Source organism: Colius striatus, chromosome 4 (genome assembly GCF_028858725.1).
Source record: "Colius striatus isolate bColStr4 chromosome 4, bColStr4.1.hap1, whole genome shotgun sequence".
Lineage (NCBI taxonomy): Eukaryota > Metazoa > Chordata > Aves > Coliiformes > Coliidae > Colius > Colius striatus.
The window spans coordinates 32864561-32876511 of NC_084762.1; the positions used below are offsets into that span (position 1 = coordinate 32864561).

At 36.3% G+C, this 11951-nt stretch overlaps 1 protein-coding gene across 1 annotated transcript in view; it reads right to left on the bottom strand.

Annotated features, from left to right (window-relative positions):
• The window catches only part of LOC104559641 (dynein axonemal heavy chain 5), a 163405-nt gene that overhangs the window by 133698 nt on the left and 17756 nt on the right, over nt 1–11951 (bottom strand). The window contains exons 12-21 of the mRNA XM_061994521.1: nt 11531–11712; nt 9007–9126; nt 8133–8334; nt 5414–5509; nt 4893–5066; nt 4709–4798; nt 3839–3994; nt 2609–2748; nt 841–992; nt 136–343 (exon numbers count right to left, since the gene is read on the bottom strand). Of these exons, the coding sequence (XP_061850505.1) occupies nt 136–343; nt 841–992; nt 2609–2748; nt 3839–3994; nt 4709–4798; nt 4893–5066; nt 5414–5509; nt 8133–8334; nt 9007–9126; nt 11531–11712 (1520 nt within the window). The remainder of the gene's footprint in view (nt 1–135; nt 344–840; nt 993–2608; nt 2749–3838; nt 3995–4708; nt 4799–4892; nt 5067–5413; nt 5510–8132; nt 8335–9006; nt 9127–11530; nt 11713–11951) is intronic.

Here is an 11951-nt window from a genome sequence, read left to right on the forward strand (position 1 = left end):
CTTTGCCTTAGACTCAAACTCTGTTAAAATCAAATTTTAAAAAAGCAAACTCTCGGTGCATAATACATTAATACAGTAATACATTAATAATCCCTCCCAAATACAGCCTTCAATCTATGCAATAAATAAACCTACTGAGATAGTTTTTGAGCAGTAGAGATAGCAAGCTTTTCTGTCTGTTCCAGGAAAAATAGCACATCTATAGGTTCATCTTCTGGTAAAGTTATCAAAGCAGTGTTCGACATATCCTCCAGAATTCTTTCAATTCTGCATTCCAGGGTATCCGCTGCTTCTCTGACTACATAGTCCAATTCCCTCAGGGTACTATAAACATTCTGAATAACTAAGCAAGAAAAAGAAAATGAAAACAAATCCTGTAAAATACAAATCCATCAAATCTCTCCCTAGAATCAAAATACGATGGACCTACTTTACTTTACAGTCTTTAAACGAAACCTTTTTATAATAAATAGTCCAATAGCCTTCAAAATAGCTCTTCTCTTTTTTTGTATTAAAGGACATTGCAATGAAAAGGATCAACAAAATACAGTAGAAAACAGGAAACATCATCAGGGCAAAAAAAGGATATGCCCGGTAAATGATATAAGCAGGGCTGTTCAAAAATAGCAGTCAAAAAGCCCTGGTTTGAGCACCCCTGTCTAGTGAGGTGATACAGGACACCATTTTCACCTTACTCATGCCTGACTGACTTACATAATCAGGAGGGAGGGATCTGGCACAGTTTTCCCTTGTATAAATGGAGCACTCTTCCTAAAACTGACAGGAAAATATCTAGCTAGTTCCACCTATAAGCATCAACAGTTCACTTCTACTACATACATTTACTGATGTTCAAAGAAGTCCATGACAGCTGCATCAGGCCCGGAGTAAGGGCATCCTCAACTCGTCCTATGAATGGCTTCATCAGTGGTTTCAGTATCACAGGAATCCCATTTAAATGCTCTTTGTAATCCCTCAATAGATTCTGGAGCCTGCAAAATATTATCATGTGAAGAATATGCTTAATTCAGATATTTGAAACATACAGAAATTTGGATTTTCAGTTAAGAAGATCTGCGAGTTCTGACATGTTTTAAAAATAAGAACTCTTTCCAGCTCTTCCTAGCTCAAACAATGCGTCTTTCTCCCCACTGAGTGCAGAATTAGAGTGGAGAAATGAGTACCTCCAGTAAATTGACCATTATTGATTTAGAGAAACTTTCTTCCAAAGAAAATTAATTACAGTAAAAAAATCCAGGAAATGAAAAACATGAGAGTTTTGTTCCTTTCTTCCTATCTCACAAGACACGGTATGAAATGCCACTGCTTATAAGAAAAGCTAGAACCAAACCACTCATGACACCAAAGCCCAAAGAGGCCAAATTCTGCATCAAGACTTACCAACACATTTCCATGAAAGCAGAGCTACAAAATGAAGCTGCATAAACAAAAACTAGAAGCGACTGCAACTCAGGTGTCAGATATATGAGTTCCTTACAAAAATTGCTTTTAAAAAAGTAATAACTGTGTTCTGTGCCAGATTAAAATCATGACTTTAACATCATTGTTACAAACCATAAGCTAAGATAACCTGTTCACAATACACACAGAAGTGGTTTTCCAGTGTTGCTTAAGCAAAAATTTATAGTCTCTGAATATTCCTTTTTTTGCCTGGGGAGCCAGTCTGAAATCTTTTTTAAACCAGTTCAGATAACTTTTTTATTGCAAACTTTTTCTGTACTTTTTTGTTTCTCTTGCATGGCAGAAGTTGGGGCTGTTGCTCTTGAGAGGACTAGCACCTAGAGTTTGTGTTGCACACTAGAAACTTGAGGTTAGTTTGTTCTAAGCCAATCCACATATAATTAATAAGAAATACTGTATTATAAGAGTGAAAGACTAAAAGATTTAACAGTAGAAAAAGAGAGAAGGAGCTAACTGTGTTTATGAAAGTTTGAAATTTGTCTGGTTTATCCACTTTATTTAAAAACTATTTAAGGAACATTTCTCACAAAGGATGACTTTTTTAAGGCCTATCATCCATACTTAGTGAGTTGGATAATTAATAATTAGAAACCCTGAGAATAAAAAGAACTCTTTCAGCAGAGAATTGGACTGTTACAAGAAACTGAAAGAAATTATTTAAAATCAAGAAAAGTTATTCAACATGACAGTGTAAATTTTAACTTCACTGATGTATTATCTATACAAATGTTTGGCTTGTGCCTAAATCAAATGGCCAATTCCAGATTTTTTTTCCAACAGAAAAATAAAAATAAAAGGCTTTTGATGTCAAGTGTAATATTTTGGAGTGTAAACCCTATTTTATAATGTGTAGATGTTTTAGCAGTATTTAGGAGCCCAACTTACAGATTTGCTGTAGCAGTAATAAAACAAAAGCATGTAGGTGTCTTCTAGTAATGCGATATTCATGGAGACAGGAACAAGAGCATGTTATCAATATTACTGCAGAAATGCAGGGGAAAGCAATTAAATTTCAATTAAATTGCAGCAGAGATTTTAAAAATATATTCAAAAGCATATGTAACAGACTCAACGCTTGAGATTTCCATTTGCAGAAGAGAAACAAATCCAAAAGGTGTTTACTCACTCCATTTTATGTCTTTTAATTTGTTCTTCATCTGCACACAAGCCAAGGACAACATCTGGAACTTCCAAATGCATTTTTTTCAGGTATCTTGTTTCATAAAGTACTTCTAGTACCATTGGATCCAAGTTTACAAGTAATTTCTTCAGGTAGTAACACAGCGGTAAAAAAAAAAAGAGAAATAGAAAATAAGGCATTAGTTTGGTACATATAACAAGCTATAGATGACTAGTGGAGATTTTTTAAATGGATACCTATGTTTCTACATATATCTTCATCCTCCTCTACAAATATCTGGATTTTCCACATTATTAATCAACCAGTATCATAGAATCATAGAACGGTAGGGGTTGGAAGGGACCTTTAGAGATCATCTAGTCCAACCCCCCTGCAGAAGCAGGGTCACCTAGATAAGGTCGCATAGGAACATGTCCAGGCGGGACTTGAAGACCTCCAAGGAAGGAGAGTATCTTACAGTATCTTACAATGATTTCAGTCTCCTATGACTCCTTTACCATGTCCTAACCACATGGCTCCTGTGACTTTCTAAGTTTAAGTTCTGCAGCTAGACTCCATGGAAGCTAATTTACCCTTTTATCTCAGTTTCTCCGTTGGCAGACTAGAGACTAGAGAGAAATGTTGTGAAGGTTAATCTCAGTACACTTTTTGTGGCATTAAATGATATTAAGATGCTAAATAAATTTGAAAATTAGGTTCCATTTGTCCATTATGGAATCGTTACTTAAAAAAATGCCATCTTTCAACCATAATTTCACTGTACTACAGCAGAAAATACTGGTTAAATAAAAATGGTAAGGTTTTCTGTAAGCAGTTTTGAAAGCAAATTAATGAATGATTGTGATATACTCAACACAGTGATGCTGACCACTACAAAAAAAGACCATGACCTAACTAAAAATTCCTTCCTTGACTAAAATTTTGATTAACATAGAGAACAGAACATGAAACAATATCTATGAAGATGTAAATAGGTTAACAAAAGGTATGCATTTGCTGGATACTGCCTCTTATGCTCTGGATGAGGCAGGAGCCTTACAAAGAAGAGACATAATTAAGTCTGTACCATAAAAAAGAAAAAAAATCTACCAATTAGTTCATTTTTTAACTCTATTAAGATTTTTTTGAATGCTACGCTTATCTATCCATGATATGATTAAAGTGATATGTATACTAAACAACACCACAGTAATACAAAGAATAAATAATATTTACCTTGGTTTGTGGGTGTCTGACAAGTAAAGAAGCACACAGAGCATTTCTAGCCTGGTCAGCAAACCTGCACCACGCTCTATGATAAATAAGTTCAAATTCCAAAAGAACTGCAGCCATTTTATTGTAGCTCTTAATAACCTTTTTCATTTCCAGCGTCTGCAATTCAAGGTCAAAAAAAAGGAAAAAAAGACAGCAAACAATGAGTCAATTCACGGAGTCAAACATAGTAAAAATGTCCTCCACTACACTTTTTTTCACCACCATTAAGGCGGAAACCAAACAAACAGAAAGCTTTAAGTTATGCTATTTTAGAGACAAGGTAAGACACAGGAACGTAGAAATATATTTAAGAATTCGATTTTTAAGAAGTATTTAACTGCTCTAAACAATGTAAGTATTTTCCTGATTTTTCTTCCCAATCTTGCCAATAAAATAAAGACTATACTGTGACCTATTCAAGGCACTGAGAAAACAAAAAGATTATATTATTTCATGAAGTGTGGCTAATGATTCAGGTTAAATATCTCAGTCCTCTTCACAGCGGACAGAAAGCTCTAAGCTTAGGTACATGGTCAACAATGCTGCTAACAGGATTAACATAAATCAAGTCCCAGATGATGCAAAAACACCAGCCCAAGTCATCAGTTTAACATCTGAAGAGAAGTAACAGTCCTTAGACATAGAATACTAATGCTACAAAAAGAAATTCAAATCCTAGAGCCAACAGGAAAACCTATCCTGTTGGATGAACTTGAGCCCAAGTTGCTAGGAAAGTGAGCTTAAAAATAAAAGTGAGTATAAAAATAAATCATGTGTCAGTTAATAACATGCTTGAAAGCTTAGCACAATCCTGCTTTGCTAATTTCCAACCTTCAAAAGTGTGGTTTTCTTTTTAAGGAATGTCATCGGATGGTCAATTTTTCTGTATAACTGCTGAGCCCACATAATCTTTCCTGTTACCTAAAACACAGAAGACAGGAGATTATATTTCCACTAACTTAGAAAGAGAAAAGAAGCAAAGTCTTTTTTTTCATCTCATTTGTTTCATTCTTACTGGTGGTACATTACGTGGTATAGGTGGATTTTCTTTTTGGTTCTGGTAGAGTTTCCGAACAAACTCTAAGTCTTGGTTGTACTGCTGAAGGACAATGTTATACTTCTCATTAAGATCAATGTGATTTTCTCCTATTTGTTCAATCTTCATCAGAAGTCCCAGCATCTGTTCAGTCTAAAAAGAAGGAAGGAGCATTTACTGCAGAAGATGTTAACAGTTCAGAAAAATCACTGTTTCTAAACTGTTGGGTTATTTCTTAATTTATAAGTTATGTAAGTTCGTAAGCTGTTTTCTGAGAAACACAGAAAAGTCCATCCAGGAAAGTCAGTGAATTTTACTTCTGTGTTTTGTTCCATATAGAATATATTTGCCATGGTATGAACCAAGACATGGTATGTTCCAAGCAGCCACTAGCACAGTACAGAACAAAGGCAGTAATGAAGGAGTTCAGCAGTAAATGTAGGTACTCAGCCCTTCTAAGCAACCAGAAAAAGGGAGTTTGCATTTGTAAAATTACTTACAGTTACAGTCTTCTGAAACCAGGTATCCACGAATTCTTGTATGGATTCATATAATGCTGCAACTTGGTTCTTAAAGTCAAGGTAATCTTTTTCAAACTAGAAAAGGGTAAAAGAAGAAAAAGTCACCTACATGTTGCTTTCATTTCACACAAAATTCTCTCCTTGAAGTTTTTGGGGAATTTGCTTTATCTGCTCAGTATATGTGTTCAGCACTGAACTAAAGAGAACAGGGACAACACCAGTAACAAAGACATTTATATTTTAAGCAAAGCAAACATAAAAAGGTTATATGAAGTTTCATCTTCGTGAACACAAAGGAACACAGAGGAACAAGGGTAGGCAGAAGAAATCTAATCATCTAATCAGAGATAACAGAGCACACTCTACAAGCTACTCTCAGCACAGACATAGGAGAACACTCAGCTCACTGCTGAGATATGAAACCCATCTACATAAGTAAACTGGCAGGCTCTCTACAGCACTTTAGAGACTGAGGAAGGTTATTGTGTAGGAGATAAGAGACTTACTACAGTTTACTGGGGAAGAGCATTTTGGGACTGCACAAAACATTACAGGAGGAAGAAGCAAAGGGACAGATCAGCATAGTTAGGGGAGAAATAAGAGGGAGGAAAATAGAGGTATGACAGGATAAATGGAGTCAGTCACATGTAAACAGGTCACTGATCAATGCACTTGTCTGGCCGTGCCCTGCACCTGATCAACAGCCTGTCTTGTCTTCTAGATTTAGATTAGACATGGAGGTTAGAACTGGATAATCTTTAAGGCCCTTCCAAACCAAACCATTCTATGGAGATCAAGGGTCATGGGAGCTTGTGCATCTGTAGAGTCAGCAACTGGAGAGACTGGAGTGTAATGAGTTCTAAGCATCAGCAATCAGAGTAGGAATAACAAATCATAGCATCTAGAGACACTGAAGCATGTGCATACTACTGTGTAGGTGTGTATGTCTCATGTAATAGGTAGACAATACTAAACAAGACTAGGCAGTAAATAGGACAGAAGCACAAGAACAAAGTGCTGGACTGGATATTGAAGAGACCTGAGTGGTGTAAGAGCTGGCTATCAGAGGGGCTTGAAGGCCCAAGGCAACTACCAGAGAGGCGGTAGGGTCTGAAGGTCAGCTGCTGATGAGGTTGTAGGTCTCAATCAACTACAGGAAAGAGATGTTTGTATGTGTGTGTCTCCATGTGTCAGCAACCAGGAGAGAAAAGGAATCCAGGGTTCAATTAGAGCGTGAACTGATTGCCTAAGACCAGTTACTGGAGAGACCCATAGCGCATGTGTCTGTGGGTGGGTGCATACAGGTCTCAGTACCAGCAACCAGTGTGGGGTTGTGGGCTTTGGGGGAGTTTTTAAGGTAGAGGAACTGGGGAGACCTGGGTATCCAGGGGTCAGTTGTTGGATAGACAAAGTGTGTAAGACTAGCTACTGGAGGGATCCATGTACATGTATTTTCTGCTAACTAGCATTCCTCCTACTCAGTCAGAAGGGTACAGGATGAGGCCATTACTACTATTTGCAATTGTGTGATTGCTGCGTTTTCAGTTTGTGGTGAGCTGTGTGGACAGATGTGTGTATAAACGTATTGTGTGTATATATGCATGAGCACTCATTGGGAATTACATGCTCAGCCTCACAGCTCAGCCCTAGTGGATCAGGAGACATGAAGCTGTGACAGCCTCACCTCTATTGGGCTGCCAAATTGATCAACTCCTAACTAGAAATAGGGTATTTATCTGTAACATTTTTTCTTAAAAGTCCAACAGACCGAGGACCTACAAAAACAGTTCAATGCAAAATTCCTCTTGAAGAAAGCACTCCAGAAGTTTGGGAAAGTACTTCATAATCTATATTGCTCCAACCATTTAGGTATGGAAAAGCCACACAATTTTTAAACACCTTCAAATTCCAATTACCATTAAAAGTTCTCTTTCAGAAAAGAACCATATAGTAAGTACTATAGAAATGTAAGTCATCAGCCAGTTAGAAGAAAGACAAAGATACTCTAAATTTAAATGTTTAAAGGAAAGTCCCAGACAGTTGCAAGCTACAGTTCAGCAATGCAGGAGCGTAAGCCAAAATTTCTAGCACTTCTATTGTGAGGCTATAAATTCTGCAGGCCTTACAAGCAGGTAGCAAGCAAGCAGGCTACAGCTCAAAAAAGTGAAAAAGCATCTCGACTTTGGTATGTGCAAGATGTATTCAAACATGACTCTGAATCACTTGAAAACCCACTTCAGTTTTCACCATCCTGCACAACACTGAGGGTGGTATCATTCACTTCTTCCTCTAAAATGTTCATATTAATCTAAGTGCCTTTACTATAACGTCTACTATATTCCACTAGGTATTTTCAATAACATTGAGTAACTCTTGCAATTACTTAAACTATAATTGATCTTCCTGAATTAATTCTCAGTCTACAGTTCAAAACATAAGCATCTCAAAATAAGCACGTTTACGAAAAGTTGTTTGCAGCATTACCTGTCACACAAAGCCTAGTGTTTCAAAAATCGACAAAAACGTTTGAAATAAAAGCCAAATTTACCCAAACACTTTCAAATTGTATTAAAAGGTATGAAAGTATTATTACTACAGCAAAATAATACTATATGCATTGCTACAAAATATAATTTTACAGAACTCCAGTGAAAACATAGAACTGAGTGATTGTCAGAAGGTTGCTGAATGCATGTACCTCTTTTTTTCTGTGATCCAGAACATCATAGTCTTTGGACGTGGCATTTGTAGCAATGCTCTGGTAACGAGTGCTGATCTCTTCAATACCTTCTATTTTTATATGCTGGAGCTTTAAAAGGCTTTCCATAATATTGCTCATATCTAAAATCTTCTCCAAACGTTTACAGAATGTATCAAATTTTCCAAATATATAGTTTTCACTAACAATAAAAAGCAACAGAGGGACTGTTAACCTATTTGTAATAGGTTTTTTCTATTTAACCCACATGTATAACTGCTACCAAGTTTCAGATTTACAAATCTATGCTGTAACAGTTACAAATCAAGTAAAAAAATATTAAGTAATGGATTTAAACCAGAAAATGCTTAATCATTATACTTGTAAACTAAAAGCCTTTACCACATTTCACATTTCACGCTCTTTCAAATAAAACATTTGCAGGAGAACAAAATGTAAATGTACAACAGTGAGAAATGCACTAGGCCTTGTCTATACAGGTGAAACTCCCTTTGGCATTGGGATAGACAACCCATCCCAAAGCTGACTGAATTCCTCTGGAGTCTTTTTGTTTATATTCATTACTCAAATTTGTTGATGTTTCAGACCATACATAAACACATGCATTAAATTAACACATGCATAAATCCTCTTGGACATCTGCTAAATCAGTAAGTGACTGTCAAATCCCTGTTCACTGGTTTATTCCTGAATAATTTAAAAAAATAAACAACACTTTGTAAGATCATGTTCTGATTATAACAAATGCTACATTTTAATTGAGTTTTCAGTTTTTCTGCTCGCCAGCAGATATGATTCCTCGTTTATAAATTGTATAAATGAATATGATCCAGTCTTAGAGTGATATATTTACCTGAAATCAAATTGCCTGTCACTTGGATTTTCCTTTAAATCCTCCCTAATTCTCTGAAAGGATATTTTGTACTCTTCTTTGAGAGAAAGGCATTGTTGTATCCTCTCTAGCAATTCTTGCCTAAAGAAGAAAGCACAGAAGACAGAAAGTCATCTTAAGAAAGTCTTTGACAGAGTGTGAATAAAAATAGAACAGAGATATGCAACTTTGCAAAACGAGAACATAAAGTATACATTACCTGAAAAACATTCAAAATAAGATGATTACATTAAAAGAATTTTGTTTAAATTTGTTATCTAGATTAGCTATCTCTAGTTTAGGTTTCATCGTCATCAAATCAAAACTTTCACAGCATAGTCCAAAAAGGACTTATAGCGCGTAAACCCTGGCTACTGAACGTCTGCAGTTTGGCTATTTCTCATCTTCCATAAAGTGGGTATTGCCAATGGGTTTTTCTTTGTTTGTTTACAGGTCTTTTCTAAGCAGACAAGACGAGTGACATATTTTTCCAGACTACAGTAAGCATGAGGAAAATTTGTAAAAGGATACACCAGGAAGATCTTGGTTCCTAAAGCCAAAGATAGGTACACCATATACACAATTGTTCATTAGCCCTGAGGTACTACTATACATGGATACACAGATGAGGCATGGAAATTAGCCATAAGCCATTTACTCAACACTGTTGCTCCACTTTGGCATTGTCTTTCACTTTGGCATTGTCTTTCATGTTCCAAAATATCATTAGGAATTAAAATGATAGTTAAAACATTACAGATTCAAACCACTAGCTGGGATAGAAACTTTAGCAAGGACAACAGCACATAAATAAAAGAGAAGAATGTCTCAGGAATAAATTCAGCTAAGATTAAAAAAAAAAGTATTCTACTTCTATTTGCATGAGTTCTTTACAGTAAATATAGCCAGTACTTAATTTATTACTACTGATTTCTGAAAAATTCTCTTTACCTACACCAAAATTAAGGAGGAATCTAAATTTCCTGTTGGATTTACTTTTATGTCTCCTAGCCTGTTACCTCAGTGTCACCTTTGACTTGGCTGGAATTTAAGCACAGTCTTTCTGACTGTCTTGATGAAGCTTTTAACACCTTTTCCTTCTCACCTTAACAACCATAATCTTGCTCCAATTACACTCTTTAAAGAGGCTATTCCAATCACTATTTTTCTAGTTGATAACTTTAGATGTCATGCGTATCTTCATAGAATCATAGAATGGTAGGGGTTGGAAGGGACCTTTAGAGATCATCTGGTCCAACCCCCCTGCAGAAGCAGGTCCACCTAGATCAGGTCGCAAATCTTAACCCCTCTCTGTGGCTTTTCCCCTTCCGTTTTGCATTAAAATAATTGACTTGTTCTTATAGCATGTGTTCTTCCTAGCCATCTCCACTTCTCATCCTTCAGATACACTGGTTCTGCCAGTGATGTCTGCGTTCTCCACGCATTTGTTAAGTTTCATAAAAACATCTGTGCTTCTATTTATGCTGTATGTAGTGCTTGAGAGCAGCTCCTTGCAAGCAGCCACAGAGCAGCTAACTCATCTCTTCCTTGAAACATTTTGTTTAGTCCTCCTAGCAGTAATGCCTACAAAACATCCAAGGGCATCAGAAGACTTGCTGAAAACGCAATCATTCTAGGTTACTGAACTGCATGACTGCTGGTTCTTTTCCATCCCTCTTTCCTCTCCCCATCTCACTATTCACCTCTTACGTTTCATATTCCAAGCTCTTCTTAGGTTTTAGATTATAAGCTCCTTAGAGCTGTGAGAAAGTGTTGTTCATTTGCTGTATGGTGCTGAAAACCAGGGGCCCTTGCTACACTAAGAGCTGTAACAACAACAATAGAAAAGAACAGAACTAGCCTTAGACACATCTAACTAGCAAACTTAAAATAAACCTATATTTTAAATTTAAGGCTCCTCAGTGGCACCATTTATACACTTCTCATGTGTTTCCTCACAGAGCATTCTCCACAGAATACTTGGAAAATACAAGTCTGACTCCCATCCTATCGATCATTCACACCTCTTGCTCCAAACAGAGTACAACAGAATTGTGATTCTGGTTTTGTTGTACATTGTCCCCTTCCTCAAACTGACTTTCCTGTCAACTAACAGTAAAATATAAACCTTAGGTGGAACTTTGCCAGTCTGTCCTTGGAGTTTCTTGATAAAGAACCCTAGCTCCCAGTTCTAATTGTTCAAGTGTGTTTTGGTCTGAAAAAAAGCCATGGAGATAAAATACCAAGTGTTGTCTACTGATACACGTTACATGCTTTTCAATAACTTTTCTTTTTCACAGCACATAGTAAGGCTATTTTTGCAAAGTACTTAATTCTACACAGAAGGAATAGTCACAAGTTTAAAATGAATTAGGGGATCAGTGCCTGGTCCAATGGCAAGGAGCTGCTTTAATTTACCTTTTAATAATCTGGACAACGAGTCTATAATTTTACTTATTAAAAAAAAGATTAAAAAAAGAAGATTAAATTATTTAAATTCTATCACCTGTCCAGATCCCAGATTTTTGTAACACCTTCACATAGATATGTTTTGCATGTGTTAATCATTTGATTAGTGATTTTAAGAAGAAGAGATGTCATGTGCTCTGACGTGTTGTAGTGTGATGATGTACAGTAGATCATACAGACAGTATTCATTAAACTGGGTACATGTTCCATCATTGTTACCTACAACAGTAAAAATGGGAAAGTCAGCAATTCACATTCCTCAAAAATTAACACAACAGAAAATGCAACAGCTCTGAGAACACGTTCGCCTCTGGATAAACTTTTTTTTATAGTAATACATTGTTCTTGTAGACACCTCATTACAAAGCTGACCATATAATTCATTTGTGGGGACCTAACACACTACCACCAAGAGAAAGAAAATGAGGAATGAGCAATGAATAAATGAATAGGTCTTC